General features: G+C 37.0%; 1 protein-coding gene across 8 annotated transcripts in view; it reads right to left on the bottom strand.

Annotated features, from left to right (window-relative positions):
• Positions 1-17,317, bottom strand: part of Slc20a2 (solute carrier family 20 member 2) — a 103,591-nt gene that overhangs the window by 20,626 nt on the left and 65,648 nt on the right. For all 8 annotated transcript variants that reach the window (XM_058578895.1, XM_046443081.2, XM_046443079.2 and 5 more), the window contains 3 exons: positions 15,022-15,118; positions 5,863-5,979; positions 122-325 (listed from right to left, as the gene is read on the bottom strand). In XM_058578895.1, coding sequence (XP_058434878.1) covers positions 122-325; positions 5,863-5,979; positions 15,022-15,118 — 418 coding nt within the window. The remainder of the gene's footprint in view (positions 1-121; positions 326-5,862; positions 5,980-15,021; positions 15,119-17,317) is intronic.

The following is a 17,317-nucleotide window of genomic DNA, read 5'->3' as shown; positions in this document are numbered from 1 at the left end:
GCACCAACACTGAAACTCATGACATTGGAGAAAACTTTTGGATCTTCACGCAGGCCTGGCTGATCATCTGAGAAATGCCTTCGCACCTCTGGTAACCCCAAATTCTGCAGGCGAGTCTTACCATAGGAGGCGCGTGGGTGGTTCCCCGATGATGTGCCTTCTGAGGCCCCAGATGCTTCCCCAGATGATCCTGTTAAAGGGACGGTGCTGTCATCATTTGCCTTGACACCTGGGAGCTCTTTGAAGACAGGGGACTCAGCTTCTTGGACTTTATTGAGGCTTTCCTCAGATACTCGTGATAAAGCACCCTCTTTCTGTAATTTTCCTAGAGAAAATAGAATTATAACTACAACTTTCGGAAGAGAATTCTGTTACTGAAAAGTGAATATTAAAATGTGAATATATCTCTATGCTTTAGCACTTACTTTGGGAGAAAATAAGGTACAGCTAGCCTGAGAAAATAAAGTAAAAAGCTTAATTATCTGTAAAACTCTAGCCGGGAAATTTATCTACTAAGGAAAAAGATGAGTATTTAGGGCCTGAGTTACTACATCTAAAAACCACAAAAAAGAGAGGGTTAAATTTGATCACCCAGAGCTCTCCCAGGGACAATGTTCTGTAAATCCACAATCATCTAGACTGGCCTCCTACTTCCTTAAATTAACCTCAGAATCACTAAAATTTTCCAGTTTATCCTTTCTGTCTTCACAGATATTGTTCTAGCATTTTTTATTTTCTTCTGGTCTATGAATTACTGCTTTCAGATTTCTTTATCATACCAAATTTTATGAAACAAGAAAATATTTTTCCTTCAAAGGAATAGGAAGATCCTACTTAAAAAAAAAAAAAAATCCTTCACTTTAAAAAGAAACAAAGAAGGGGGGTGGTGGCCTATGCCTGTAGTCCCAGCTACTCAGGAGGCTGAGGCAGGAGCATGGCTTGGGTCCAGGGGTTTGTGGCCAGCCTGGACGACATAAAACGAAACAAAAAATAAACTATGAAATTTTAAGAAGTTGTTTTAAAGCTCAAAAGTATTATTTTAATCAAAACTGATACATGGTGCTGCTGCTAATAATTATCTTGAGCAAATTGCTAAGCTCTCACCTACATAAATGAAATGAAAATGAACTTTCAGTTCCTCTTCTGGACACCTTTACACATATCTGTCTCTATCATCTATCTTTCTCTCTACCTAGACAGTCAGATTATAGAGATTGATTTTTTTTTTAAATTAAATTTGTTATGCCTTACAGGGAACACATATGTAAAAATATAAAATATACATAGGACTGCAGGTGTGACTCAGGGTCATATTGAAGCTCTGGGTTTTATCCCTAGCACTGCAAAAAGAAAAAAAAAGTACATAAAGATTGCTCATCTTAAGTTGTTTATAATCTAGATGAAAGATAATATTTGTAAATATTATAACAAAAATTAACATTTATATGACAGGTATTATTATTTTTTCTCATTTTGCTAGTGAGCAAACTGAGGCACAGAGAGGTTAAATCATTGGCCCCAGCCAGCTCACACAGATAGTAAGTGGCATTTAAATTTAACATTTATTTATTTATTTAGATTTTGATTTGTTATATATGACAACAGAATGCATTACAATTCATATTACACATTTAGAGCATAATTTTTCATATCTCTGGTTGTACACAAAGTAGAGTCACATCCTTCTTGTCTTCTCACACGTACTTAGGGTAATGATGACCATTGCATTCCACCATCTTTCCTACTCCTATGCCCCCTCCCTTCCCTTTTCCCCTTTGCCCTAAGATTTAAATTCAGTCAGTAGCTCTGTGGTTCTGGTCCATGCCCTTAATCACTAATCTGTACTTAAAATACACACATAAAAATAATATTTCTTTTTTTTTTTGAAATACTGAGTACTTTTTGAAGTACTGAAATCTCAAAATATACACATTTGATTAAATAAAAACCTTGTAGAAAGCTAGCATGGGAATAGTATCAATTTCCTATTGTGACATTACAGCCCAAACCTGGAAAGCAAAGATTTTAATGTCTTGACATTAAGGTTTAGTTATCAGGAAAATTATTTAAAAATCAAAGCATTTATGTACATTTCATGACTCCAACAGATTAAACCAGGCAAATAGCATGAGTAAGAATGGCTCATCTCAGGATAGTTGTCTGTGTGAATGCAGAAGGGAATGTTTATTCTCAAGATAGGACAGGGCAGGAAGCAGCTCCATGGGAATAAGAAGCTGGGTTTTAATTAATTAATGATATGGTTTCACTAATTAGTTTGATGTTGCATGCATTAATGTGAATTTTAAAAATTATTAGTTTTTAAATTTACATGCACTAATCTGATTATGTGTCTGTATAAATCTGACTTTTAAAACAAACATAGAACTGTGTATGTAGTGGTGATTACCAGAACATGGAAAGTTCCACTGTCCCCAAAACTCTGTAGTCAGACCCTCTGCCCCATCGTAACGATGACAACCAGTGATCCGGTCTCTGACCTGACACTTTTGCTTTCTTCAGAAAGTCATCTAAATAAAATCATGACATGTCATTTTTTGAGACTGGCTCCTTTTTACTCAGCATAATGCCTTTCGATTCACCCATAAATTGACAGTTTGTTCCTTTCAAATGTTGAGAGTAGGATTCCAATGTGTGGGGGCACCAAGATTTATTAATTCATTCTGTGGATATTCTGGATTGTTTCCAGCTTTTGGTGATATAAATAAAGGTGCTGTGAACAGTTTTTTTGTGTGAACTTAAGTTTTCATTTCTCTGGGAAATTACTCAGGAGTGGTATTTATGGTAAATATATTTTTAACTTTGTAAAAACACTGCCCAATTGTCTTCCTGTGCCATTTTACATTCCCACCAGGAATATATGAGAGTTCCAGCTGTTCTTCTTCCTCATCAGTGTTTAGCATTGTCAGTTTTTTTTTTTTTTTTTAATGCCATTCAAATAGGAGTGTAGTGATATCTCATGGTTATTTCATTTCCCTGATGGTTAATGATGCTGAACACCTTGTCAGGGGCTTATTTGCAATTCATCTCTCTTCTCTGGTGAAGTGCCTACTCAAATATTTAGCTGTTTTAACTCAGTTATTTGTTTTCTGAAATTTCTTTATATATTATGAATACAAGAAACTTCTCTTAATAGTACTTCTAAGAAAAGAATAGTTTCTCATCTTGGTAAAGTGTAATTTATCAATTTCTTCTTACATGGATCATGTTTTAGGGGTCATATGTTAACCCTTGCTTAACCCAATATCACAAAAGTTTTTCCTTCTGTTTTTCTCCAACCAAAGTCTTGTTTTTTTATTTTCCATTTATATATACAGTGCTTTTTGAGTTAATTTTTTTTTGAGAGAGAGAATGTTTTAATATTTATTTTTTAGTTTTCGGTGGACACATCTTTATTTTATTTTTATGTGGTGCTGAGGATTGAACCCAGCGCCCCGTGCATGACAGGCAAGCACGCTACCGCTTGAGCCATATCCCCAGCCCTTAATTTTTATAAGGTTTAAGATTTAGGGTAAAGTTCTTATTTTGGCATATGGATATTTGACAGTTCCAATACCATTTGTTGAAAAGATTATCCCTTCTCCCTGACTGATTTTCTAGGCATATTTTTCCTTTGAATCTTTGTGAAGAACTCATTTGCCAAATTTGTGTGGGTCTATTTCTGTATTGTATTCTGTTCCATTAATTTACATGTCTATCTCTTCATAAATCACACTGTCATGTAGCTTTACAGTAAGTCTTTTTTTTTCTTCTTTTCGTTTCTTTCCAGTAATGGGGTGTAGCTCACCACTGAGCTCCTATAGCCTACGGGACTACAGGACAATAAGTCCTATAGTCAGTTAGTAGGAATCCTCCAACTTTATTCTAATTTTTCAGAAATTATTTTGGCTATTCTAGTTTCTTTGAACTTATATATAAATATTAAAAGTAGCTTGTCTAGATCAACAAAACATCCTCCTGGGATTTTTATTTTAATTATTTCAGTCTGTAGATCAATCTGAGAAGAACCAACATCTTTGCTGTACTGACTCTTGCATATTATCTAGTTTTTTTTGAAACATGGATTTTCAAATTCAGATATGCCCATATTGAAACATGACTGTAAGGCACATTCTAGGAATAAATTTAAATATTTCTCTCTCTTTTTGTGAGCCCCATAAAAGCATGTGGCTTCAAGGTTTGAAATTCAACTATGTTGCTGGTAATAATAGCAAAATACCCTGACTGATTTTCTAGGCATATTTTATCTCCTTCCTTCCTTCCTTTGCTTGTGGTGCTGGGGACCAAACCCAGCCATTGAGTCACATAACCAGCCTAACCACAGTTTAGGTAGTTCTTCTTTTAGTTTTTTGTTTTTTGACTGGGGATGAACCCTGTGGTGTTTTTACATTGAGCTGCATCTCTTGCTTTTTTTTATTTTTTATTTTGAGGCAGGATCTTGCTAAATTGCTTAGGGCCTCACTAAGTTGCTAAGGCTGGCCTCGAACTTGTGAGCTTCCTGCCTCAGTCTCCAGAGTCTCTGGGATAACTATGCCCAGATTAAAACTGTTTTTTTTTTTTTAGGTATAATTTACATATGATAAAATCCAGATTGACTATCTATCTAATTAACTATTTTGGGGACCAAGGATTGAACCCAGGGGCCTTTATCAACTGAGCCACATCCCCAGCCCTTTTTGAGACAGGTTTCACTACATTGTTTAGGGCCTCATTAAGTTGCTGAGACTGGCTTTGAACTTGCAATCCTCCTGCCTCAGTCTCTCCAGTCACTAGGATTACAGGTATGTGCCAATGCACCTAGCAAAATCCAGATATTTTAAATGGTGGATAATCTGTAACAAATCAGCATATTCTATGACCATTTCCCCAATTAAAACATGAATAAATATTCCCATGTTCCTGAAAAGTTCCTTTGTGTCCCTTTAAATCATTTCCAAACTCCCAGGCAACTGGTGATTTCTTCATTTTCACTTAGTTTTCACTATACTTGAATTTTAAGGAAACATCCATAAAATTTCTTAAGGTAAACTTACAGAGAGTTTATGAAACATGGAGTCATATGGCATATGCATTCTTTTGTATCTGGCTTCTTTTGTTCAATATAACATCTATGAAATTCCTTATATGGTGTTCAATTCTCCTTATTGCTAAGTAGTCTTCTATTATACAAATATATACACCACTTACCTGCTGGTGAACACTGGATTGTTTCCATTTTGGGGCTATTATGACTAAAAGATTTGTATGTAGATGTAGTATGTCTTTTTATGAACGTACATCTTTATTTCTCTTGGATAACTACTTAGGAGTGAAACTTCTGTGTCATATGGTAAGTATATGGTTACCTTTATAAAACAACTGCTAAGCTAATTTTCAAAGTGGTTGAATTCCTTTACATTTCGCCATAAGTGTATGAGAATTGCAGTTATTTCATTTCCTCACCAACACTTGGAATTTCCACCAACACTTGGAATTACTTGTTTGTTTCAAATTTTTACTGATTCTTGTGGGTTGGAAGTAATATCTCCTGTGTTATTAATTTGCATCTCCCTGAAGGGTATTGATTTTCATCAGGCTGATAGAACTTGGATGCATAGTTTATTTCCTGTTACTAATGGCAATGAGAGCCCCTGCTCACCTGAGTCACAAGTTACTAAGAAAAAGTTTAAGCCAGAAATTAGTCAGGAGCCAAGAGCCACGAGACTGGGCTTGTATCCCAATGTATGTTCTGGAGTTAACTGTACTTCCATTTCCTCCATTTGTGAGGATACTTGTTTGTTACATGGGAAATCACAGGAATTGGGAGAAATTTTTGTAATTCCAAAGAAATAAAAAAGTGCTTACCTGCTATTTTCCTCCGCATCCATGGACACACAAAGAGCCATACAAAAAGAGCGAAGAGTAGAGCAACACCAAAGGAAATGAGTGCTATTGCCCAGATGGGAAGAACCAGACCTAGCACTGGGAAATAAAAATGAAGAGCAATGTTGTCATTGTTCAAGTCTCATCTGTCATTGTGTTTTCCATTCCCTCAATCTTAAATGAATCAACTGGACTGTGTATTTAATAAAACTCTCAACCAAACCAAACCAAACATACTGTATTCTTGGGCATAGAAAGCCATATTTTTAAAGACACTATACTTTGTAAATATGTACTTTAACCTGTCAATAAATTGATTACTAAAATATCACCAATTTGGCACAATCAGCATATTAAGTTGGGAATAAAGCCATTAATTGCATGTTATGTCACTATCTAAATTTCTGGGTGGATAAATGTGACTAAGAAGGAGTCATCTGCCTTCCATCCTGACAGGCAGCCCATTTCTACCAGCGGGAAGAAGCTGAAATGTGGATGATGCACGGCTCTGGGGTTGCTACCTTTTTGGTTCTTTATTAGTCAGCAGCCCTGCTTTAATGCACATGGCATTCTGACTACATATACGACCCTTTTTAACAAATCAGCTTAGAAATAAAAGTTGTTCAAAGGACATTGACTTTCAAGCGTAACTATGGAATTATAACAGAAAAACTTTCCATTGAAGTCTAGCAATGCACTTTGAGCAGTAATTATATTAATCAGTAAGAGGGAGGAAGTGAACGTGGTTTAGGAACGTCATCTTTCCATAGTGCTGTTTTGTGTTCAGAGCTCATCACTCTGATTTTGTCCATTTTCTCTCAGACACATTCATGAAGTATACAACTTAAGCATGCTCACCCATGAACACACACACACACATATATATAGACCTACTATAGTTTTACTTGTAATGGTAAGAATTTGCATTAGTTAATATATGCATCATCATGGAAATGTAAAATAATCACAGTACACAGTCATAAAAATAAGGCAGGCTGAGGTACACTGACAAGGAAAGAGGCCCAGGTGATAGAAGTCAGCTATATAATATATGTGCAGTTGTGACTCAATTTATGTTTAAAACAGAAAAAAAAAAAACCCCAATTCCTAACTCCTGACATATATGCTAACACACAGAAAAAGTTCTGGAAAGATGCAATGGTTTCTTCTATGGAGAAATGGGAAATTGGTGTGGGGCTTTAACTTCTTGATACATGTACTTTTATACTGGCAACTTCCAAAATCCACAATAAGAATGTCACTTTGTAGTTTTTAAAACATTTTAAATTAATGACCTATTTAAAACTTAGCTCTTAAATAAGTAAATTTTTTTTAATGATGCAGGCTTTGTTACCTTGTTCACTATTTTATATAAATAAACCAGCTCCACGCTGCTCAATCATTATTAAATATTTTGATAACTGTAAGAGGTTACAGAATGGGTAGCCAATAATATCAGGGGGAAGTTATATTAATGTGTATAAATGTTTTAGAAAAACAACAGAGTTACCTAGTCTTTTTACAGCTAGAGTGCCACTGGTAGAAATGTTGGCACTTAGACTACTCCATTCTAAAACTCCAGGTGACATCAGACAGCTATGGACTCAGCACCATCCTCAGGCTGCACTGTTTTAAGTGGCAGCTGGTTCCACTCCAGCTCTGCCCGTGAACCTGAAGCCCAGGGCTGCTCATAAAACCACAGGAGCTGACTCCACTGGGCTCTATTTCTGGCCATGGCTTCCTGGCTTCTGTTTTATATCTGCAAGTCACTGTCTTCACACTGTAACAAAGGATCACTCCACAGCTATTTCTTGCCCAAGTGAGCGGTAACTGTTCATTTACCAAAGTCAAACTGATAAACTAACAGCAAACCTACATTCTTACAGCTTTAAAGCATTTGGATTTGGAAGAGGTTTTCTCTTCTGTGGTTTAGTTGATGATAAAACTGTCAAGTGTGTTACTTTTGGCTTCACTGCCTTAGCCTGGTCTAAGAGAGGGAAATCATACATATTGTGGGGGAAAGACTAACAATTTGAGTTACTTGATTTTTTTTGGTGAGTGAACACTTTTGCTATCAGGCCCTATTTTTTTTTTTTATTCTCTACTTATCTCCCCAAAGTAGAGAAGGCTGCTTCCTGTGCTTCTTCAAGCCCATCTCTACACTTCCCATTAGGGACATGTGAGGTCCTAAATGGTGACAAGGCCAAAAGGGGAAACTGAGGTCAATTTCAAGACTTTGATCCTTTGCTTAAACACTAAGACACTGTATCACTTGAGTTTGTACCTCTGTATCATTACATCTGCCTTGCTATCCATTTGACCTGGGCCAGAAACTTCTGAGGTTACCCTCCTGGTCATGAAAATCTAGAATGGAAAGCAGGGTATAGACATAGTCTATCTGAGTGTGGGAGAGGTGGGGAGACAAAGTAAACAAATCCAAGAAAACAGGGGAAAAATTGTTCACAGTAAGAAAGGAGAAAGGAACCAAATGGGGATGGAGATCTTACCAAATTGTTCCAAGAATTTAGCAATTTAAGAGAGGATTGAAAGAAACAAGCCATTACTCTTAAAGCCTGCATGTAAGAAATGTAAGCTGATAGCTATTTATGTTATACATCCGCACTCTACACTACACATATAAAATTGAGTTTCATGGATTATTAAAAAAACAGGGGGCTGGGGCTGTGGCTCAGTGGTAATGCACTTTCCTGGCATGTGAGAGGCACTGGTTTCGATTCTCAGCATCACATAGAAATAAATAAAAAATAAAGATCTATCAACAACTAAAAAAATAAAAAAAAATTAAAAAACTGAAAAAAATAAAAAAAAACAATTCTGCATAAAAGTTCATTATAGAAAAACACCCAAATCAATGTACACCCAAGGCAAAACTTTTTCTCTTCTAACTACTTAAGGTTAAGTTATATACTACAAAATCTGCAACAAAAACACTCTGTATTGGATTGTCTTCCTGGTGAGGGTCTCATATTGTTTCCAAATAATTACACCTTCAGAGGGCAATGAGGCATGGCACGTTGATTCCCTCTGCGGATAGACAAAGTAGGGCACAGCTTGAATTGCTCGTGTTCGCTCAGCCAAAAGTGGCTGCCAGGAGCCAGAGCTGGGAGCTCTGAATCTCTGTTCTCCACTTTAGCCACTAAATGGCCTTTCATCTCCGGTGCCTCTCATTTTCTGAACAAAAAAGATATGACAAATAGTGATTTAGCTCTAACCTCAAGCATCTTTACAATTCCAATCCAAATCCACAAAATATCAGAAGATTCAAATCATTTAGGGAAGATGTAGAACATTTTATAAAAACTCCCTCTCCATTGTTATTCCTCTGCTATACCTCCTGTTTTTCCACATACAGAATCATTAAAGAATCTATAAAATAACAAAATCATATGAAACCAAAAGGCTGCAGTTCATATCAGTCCCCTTCTATCCCTCCTTACCATCTCTTCCCTACAGCCTTCCTTCTTATTAACTGCACAGATTTTGCCTTTGGTTTTAACTTTTATATAATACATGCTTAATACAAAATATCCTCAGTGTCTACCAAATTGTATGATGTACAATATGAAATTCCCCTATTACCCTCCCCTTTGCCTCCATTTCTTCCTACAGAAACTGGGACTATTTGGTACATGTCTTTTCAGGCATTTTCTAGATACATATAAACACACTTTACTGTGTTCGTGAGGATTTCTTTTTTCATTTTTTAAAAAAATTTAAAAGTAACAGGATTATTCAATATATACTATTCTATGCTTTCATTTCCTAGATGGTTCTATGTTGTGGCCATCTTTCCACAGTAACACACACAGGTATGCATAAACACAGGCTGACCTGCTTTGCACTATCACTCTTTCTTATCCTGCCTTTCCTGATAAACTGAAGTTACCAGTTTTGTTTTGTTTTTAATCAACATTTCAAAGCACTACTTTTACCTTTGTAAAAAGAATCCTAGAACAACTTTTTTAAAAACATTTTTTAGTTGTAGATGTACACAATATCTTTATTTTTATTTATTTATTTTTAATGTGGAGCTGAGGATTGAACCCAGGGCCTCACACATGCAAGGCAAGCACTCTACCACTGAGCTACAACCCTAGCCCCCTAGAACAACTTTTTAAAGACAATTAAGCACACTTTTGAAATAAAACATGCTATTTCCTAATTTGCTCTATCGTTGGGATTTTAAAATATGGTACCAGCTTTCTCAAACCAGGGGTCATTTGTAATAATTCTCGAAAGGAAGTGAATTTAAATCCTTAACTTTTGAATCCATCCCTTGGTGGTAACTGGAAACTTTTCTCACTCTAGTGCTTTCCTGAACCAGGACTAGGAATTACTGCAGTTCCAATTCCTGCCTCTCCACAGTTTGCACTTTACAATCACAACTTGGAATACAGAGACCCATGGAGAACAAAGCTCCTTCTTACAAAGACAACTAGGGGCCTCAGGGTTGTTGATGTTCTGATTTCCTTGGGACTAGACCAGAAGGAAGAGGAGGAGGGGAGAAAGAAGCAAAGGAGATGGCAGTGGAGAAGAGGAAGAAAAAGAAAAAAGGAGGAAGGGATAGAGGAGAAAAAGGAGAAAGAAGGGGATGGAGATGGAAGAGGAAATGGAAGGAGGGGCAGTGGCAGAGGCAGCCACACCTCAGGTATAGGCTTGCTCTGGGGAAGCCAGAAACCAGGCTTGGTTATGTATGAGAATTCATTTGCTGACTAAAAAGGAGGGTAAGGGAAGATTGCTGTTAGAACTTTAAAGAACCCTCATTATCTAAGAACTGTAATAAGGTAGCACTGTTCGTGGTCCAAGAGGTAATTAGTGCTGTGGTTCTCCAACTGTAAATGCATCAGCATCACTGGAGGGCTCCCTGCTGAAACATGTGTCGTTGGGCTGAAGTACTTGCAGTTCTGTATCAGGGCTGGGCCAGAGTAGTTCTGACATGTCACCAAGTGCTGCTGATGTGGCTGGTCTAGGAACCTCACTTTGACTTAGAAGTCATATGTAACTACCAGGGCTTAATGAGGTGATCTGCTTTGTCTACTCAAAGAGGCATGCAATGAATTTCAGCATGAACTGTCTAAACATTGAACAAAAACCAGGTGCCACACAACTAAAGACTTTTTTCAATTAAAAACGTCATGCTTGAATCCAATCCAAGTAAGCACTTCATTTCCTAAAGTTATTTTTGGTTCTTCCTAATCATTTTTTTAAAGAACAAAAATGCAAAGGCAATTTTTTAAAAGTATACACTCAGTCTCTGAAGTGTAAGAATGACTTTTATTTGAGATAAGTCATGTCAGATGCAAAGTAAAACAAATCAAACTAAGCCGAAGATATAAACAACTTAATAATTTAGAGTGGAGGAACAGAGGAAATCAAAACAAAACACTATAACTCAACATCCAACAAATCCCCATTTGATTCATCTCCATGAATACAAATGCTATTTTTCAAAATCTCTTAATGGTAAAACTGGGTAAGATTAATGCTGTCACTCATTTTTCTTAAGAGAATTTAATTCTTTTATCTCTGATGCTTCTGTGTATTATGTGAAACTAAGAAAGAAAGAGAACCAAGAGGAATAAATTCTAGAAGGGCAGATGTATGTTGAGAGGAATGGATCAACTCAGTCACTGTTAAAATGACTCTCTGCTCAAGCTTATTACCAAGTATGTCGTCATGGCTACTTATGATACAGCTGGACAAGTTGAGATCCCGCAAATGAGGGAGGAGTATGTAATTAAAGTCTAGTTTGAAGGGTAAATAATAACCTTCAGTGCTTAAATAAAAATAAGATTTGGCCCACCTATTGGATATTCTAGGAACATTCCCCAGGGACCAAAATATTAGCAAAGTTCTTTTATGACTTAATGGACGAACAAAATGATTGGTCCTTCAGGGTCATAAACTTCTCCTTTCTCCTCCAGGTAACATCCCCTCTATCCAGCAACCCTGGAAAACTTCAGGTAAAATGTTCCACAAATATATCCAGGAAAAACAGAAAATAGGATGACTCAGGATTTGCTGTTAACAATTGAGAAAATGAGGCTAATAATGACTGATGGTAATAAAAGAGTCTCTAACATGATTAAAAGTGAGTTATGCATTAGGTGCCATGCTACATGCCCTGCCCACATTATCTCAGGAACCACAGTGTCCCTTTAATGGAGCTACTACTACTGTCCCTACTTTACAATAAGGAATGGGACTTAGGGAGTTGAGATGTTACGTTCCTTATAGAACAGCTGCCTATCCCATACATGTACCAGGAACTTTACGACTGGGAATATTGTCTGTATTTCAATTGAATGATAATCTTCAACATCATTTTTAGATTTTTAAAATATTTCTAATTAAGGAGGTGGCAACCTTCTTCACAATAACGGGTATATAAAGTATATAAAAAATTTATATACCCAGGTCCTTAAATATATTGGAAGGCATGTTTTCAAGAGAGTTAAGAGGAAGAATTTGCTAAGGTTGATGCAATTTTTATTGTCATTATCAGTAATGCTATACATACTTATAAGTACTTTCCTTCAGCTATCTCATGTATCTACATAATGTCACAACAAAGACCATAGGGTTCAAGACTAGTCTTGTTCAAATTCTGGTCCTGCATCTTACTAGTTATATGATCTAGCGAATACAGCATTGCTGTGCCTCTCACAGGTGGGGCTGGCAACATCAACAATCCTCTAGAGGAGCTGAGAGGACTGGAAGGATTAATTCATGTAAAACTCAACTCAATGCATTTATGTTATCTATTTCTCACAATAACCCTGTGAAGTATGTGTATTGTCTTTTGTGTCTCATCCATCATATAGTTTAATTTTCCATAGATTAGTTTACTCTCTCAGTAAGATGTTTCTTTTAGCAAATGTACAAATAAAAATGTAAAATAGTAGGGGAAAATAAAAAAAAATTAAAGACAGTATATATAAAGTATATATTAAGCCAAAATTTAGAAGGAATCACACATTTGTATTCTGACATTTGAAAAAAACAACAGGAAGCAACAATAGAGAGTGAAAAAACATACAGAAACAAAATGAAAAAAATGTGAGTGTGTAACCGATGTGATTCTGCAATTTGTATTTGGGGTAAAAATGGGAGTTCATAACCCAATTGAGTCAAATGTATGAAAGATGATATATCATGAGCTTTGTAATGTTTTGAACAACCAACAAAAAAAAACTGAAAAAAAGAAAAAAAAAAAAGAAACAAAATGAAATTATCTTATTTATACCAATTCTCATTTCCAGGACTTGGTGTTACAAAAGGCATCCTCAACTTTTATTAGCTCAGTCTCTCTCCTTTCTCTCTCTTTTTTGTGTGTCTGTTGGGAACCCCCCCACACATGGGCTCTCTGTGCCCCATGCACAGAGAGCTGCTTTGCTTTTTGTTCAGCTATTCGAGCTCTAAGAGCCTTCATGAAATTAAGAACAAGGACTCATGGGCAAGATTACAAAGATGTCTCTTTGCCACATGTTACTTCCAGTATGGCATTCCTGAGCCTTCCAGGCACCTAGAAAGCACACACTTGGTAGAAGGGTTTAACTCCAGCATATGGAACTGCCTTTTCTTTGCCTCTGATTTTCTTTTTAATTTAATCATGGGACACTTTGGAAAGTCTGTGGCAAACAATGTTCATAGTCCATGAATGATAACACCTGAAGAGATAGCAGGCTACTGTGATTGAGGTGAGGATTTCACCTGTGTCCTTACTCTCATCTTCAGCTTTGTGCTTTTGGTGTAACTTAAAGTAGCTATGATGCCTCCCTCTCCCTTGCTGAAGTCACCCAGAGTCTGAAGTCTCAATAATGTTAAGTATCAAATCTTTAAGATCAATGTTTTTGAATGCGACAGAGATGGCAAAGTAAAAGGTTATAAAATGTTAAGAATCATTTTAAAACAATTTTTGAAAATTTTTCAGTACTGAAGTAAACAAAATATAATTTCATAAAATAAAATCAGGGAAAATTACATCAAGAAAACCTAATTTGAGAAACTTGTGAGGCATTCCCCTCATTTTGGAAGATGGCACTTTTCAGTTATAGCACAATGTGCCATTTAACAGAAATTTTATCTTCTGAGTAGAGGAGACTTTTCTGTCAGATGTAGCCAAAAACTAAATCATATCCATGACATTAAGAAGATGAAATATGATGTAAATTCACATATATATTGACTTCATATATCCCCACAAAATTGTGTGTATTCAGAATCTGGTTGAGACACATCTCATAAAAAGAAACAGAGGGTGAATTCTCTTTACCAAATATGTACAGAGATTTTTTTCTTTCTTATCCCAGTTGGGGTCTTGGGGGTCTCGCTGCATTGCCCAGGGTGGCCTAGAATGCATGGGCTCAAATGATCCTCTTGCCCCAGTCTTCTAAGTAACTAGGACTACCAGTACATCACTGCACCCAGCATATACAGAAACATTTAATAGGACATTACCCATTCATCAACATTGAAATGTGTGCACATTAGAATATTCTACATGAGTTTCTTTCTTTTACTATTCAGAATGTAAAAGAAAAGAATTTTTAACTGTTCCCTTCCCCCCAAACTCCAAACCAAAAAGAGTAATTCTGAAGAGAAAATCATCACTGGTTTCAGTATTGGCTTGTATTGGTTAGACTAATTAAGCTGACAATTTCCAGGTTGTTCCACATCTGCATCTATGGACTGCTTCTGCCACTGCACTGTGGATGGCTGGGTGGCTACTACTCACCACGCGCCTGTGTAGCACTAGGATTTCCACCTCCCTTCCCTGACCCTTCACTGCTCAGTAGTTATGTGCTATCAGATCAGGTTCTGAGACTCAGAGAAGTTCAGTAAGCTGCTCTGAACTTTCATTTACCCACAGTTGGGTAAATGGCAGAATGGGGATTTATTTATTTACTTTTTAAAAATTTAAACTGGAAAGCCTGTTGCCTTTGTAGTTCATGCATCCCTTAGGTATTTAGAACAGTAAATGCATTTACTGCTCTTTTCACTACTCCAAAATGACCATCAATAATGTCAGCCAGCAATAATGAAACACCAAATAAATCAACATTGTTAGAAATAGAATGCACCTTGACGGCTGGATCTAAGTTTCCAGAGAATTCTTACCTGGTGCTCCTGTGTACATGATGGAAAAGACATTTATTGCTATAGTAGCAGCATAGAACAGTGGAAGTGCCCGGAGGCCATTGGGAACAGGGTCCTCCTGTGGAATAATGAGATAAAGTGGGAGGTCAGGACTCCAGAGCTTCTGGAGGCAACACCAGAAAAATGACACAAGACAATGTTACAAGAAAGTACCCTAAACCCCACTGTGGCCAAAAAGGCTGGTGTGTTACTACATGTGTTCCACTGCACATCCACAGGAATGGCATCAGCTGGGGCCATCTCTTCTACACAAATGCCCACTATTGTGGCCAGCAGACACATTAAAGCACTACAGTCACATGAGCTGATGTCAGATTTAGAAACAGAAAAGAACTGTTGAGGGAGGTCAGTGCCTGGGGAACCAAAGCCCAGAGCTCAGCAACTACTTCTCTGAAACCTATGGAGCTTTGCCCCTAAAAGTCTACATTTGATAAATATTTTGAGACTCTAACACCTCTTTAAGTCAAATGACTTATGGATTATTGTATTACTATTAGATTTTACATGACTTTATAACACCAGTACTTTTCCAAAATCTTTTCATAAGGTATAATATTTAACCTTCAACTATCAAAAGTAAAAAGAATTGTGGCTCTTTGTCTAATAAAACATTTATTTAAAACTTTAGCTTTCTGTTATGACATTCCCTCAATTTAATACATCAACAAGAATGGTATCACACATGTTTGAGGTTAAATCATATCTCAGAAACTACTATAAATTTAGTTTTAAGCAGATCTACAGAGGATTTTGAAGCAATAATATGGCCAAGAACTCCACAACACAGCATTGGCACACAGGTATTGCTTAATTATTTCAAAAAGAAACTGATTTCTAATAACCACATGAGATGTTCTTGCATATTTATATAAGTATTCCATCTACCAAGATAAAAAGAAAGTTAAGTCTAAAAATTGAAATGTGCTATCAAGATATGAATAAATAGAGGCTCTCTTAGAGATGCCAACGACAAAATGCAAACACGTATGGAAATCAAGCATGTTTGAGAAACAGTACAACTCATTAAGGACCTATTCTGGGATGGCTCAAGTAGCCTTCAGCACTTGTCAAGAGGCTTGTGTTGACTGGCAGTGAGACTTCAGGCATGTAAGAGCAGGGGCAGGCAGAAAGTGATGCAATTGCTGGAGAGCGCTACAGCCAGTTTAGGCAGGGATGGGCACAAGAGACGTGAATGCTAAGACAAATGGGTTGGAACAAGGGGTGAGAGAGAGACAGCCAGCATTCCAACCTGTGAGGTGACACATGAAAAGAATGCAGATTGGACTAAACACAAACACAAAACACTGGGGTGCTCAGATGCTGACTGTATCTGGTTTCCAAAGCATTATTTTCTTAGGAATAATAGCTGTCTATAGAAAGACTACAGATCAACAACCTGGAAAGGTGGAAAGTCCCAAGTCTGAGGTGTTTTTTTTGGTTGTTTTTTTTTTTTTTTTTTTTTTTTGAGAGAGAGAGAGAGAGAGAGAAATTTTTTAATATTTATTTTTTAGTTTTCGGCGGAGACAACATCTTTGTTTGTATGTGGTGCTGAGGATCGAACCTGGGCCGCACGCATGGCAGGTGAGCACACTACCGCTTGAGCCATATCCCCAGCCCAAGTCTGAGTTTTTTAACTGAATCACTTCATGTTTTCCCAAATAACCTACTCTCTATTTTTTTTCAGTGCTGGGGATGGAACAGAGGGCCCCACTCATGCTAGGCAAGTACTCTACCACTGAGCTATAGCCCCAGCTCCAAAAACCTACTCTTAAAATTCAAATGACAAATGTCTCATTAGACCTGTCTCATTTCTTCCCTTTCCCTTTCTCTTTCTCTCTCCCTCCCTCTCTCCCTTTCATCTATCTACTCATCATCTCTCCCTACCCCTGCCAACCAAGCATCTATCTCATCCATATTTGGTGTTGTGGGAAGAAGACTAAGAAGTAACCAACCAGAAGCTGGTGTAGGAGAGGCTTCCTAGGAAGTGTCACCTGAAGGTTGAGTAGGAGTTTGCCAGGCAAGGATGGATTCCAGGCAGAGGAAATAAAAAGGGTGAAGGCTGGCAGGCAAGACAGACTAGCACCTTCCAAGATGTAAACAAATATTAGAGTAGCTGCTCCAAGCCCAGGAAAAGGAATGGTGAGAAATGATAATGGCAAGTTTGTACTTATTTAAGAGAATGAGCTCTTTAATACACCACTAGAAAATGCTAAAAGAAAAGAGCTGTATTTTCAAACAATATATAGCTGAAAAAAGG

Source organism: Marmota monax, unplaced genomic scaffold, assembly GCF_021218885.2.
Source record: "Marmota monax isolate L192 unplaced genomic scaffold, Marmota_monax_Labrador192_F-V1.1 WCK01_AAM20220418_F8-fsc00252, whole genome shotgun sequence".
Taxonomy (NCBI): Eukaryota; Metazoa; Chordata; class Mammalia; order Rodentia; family Sciuridae; genus Marmota; species Marmota monax.
This window is presented reverse-complemented; position numbering and strand designations above follow the sequence as displayed.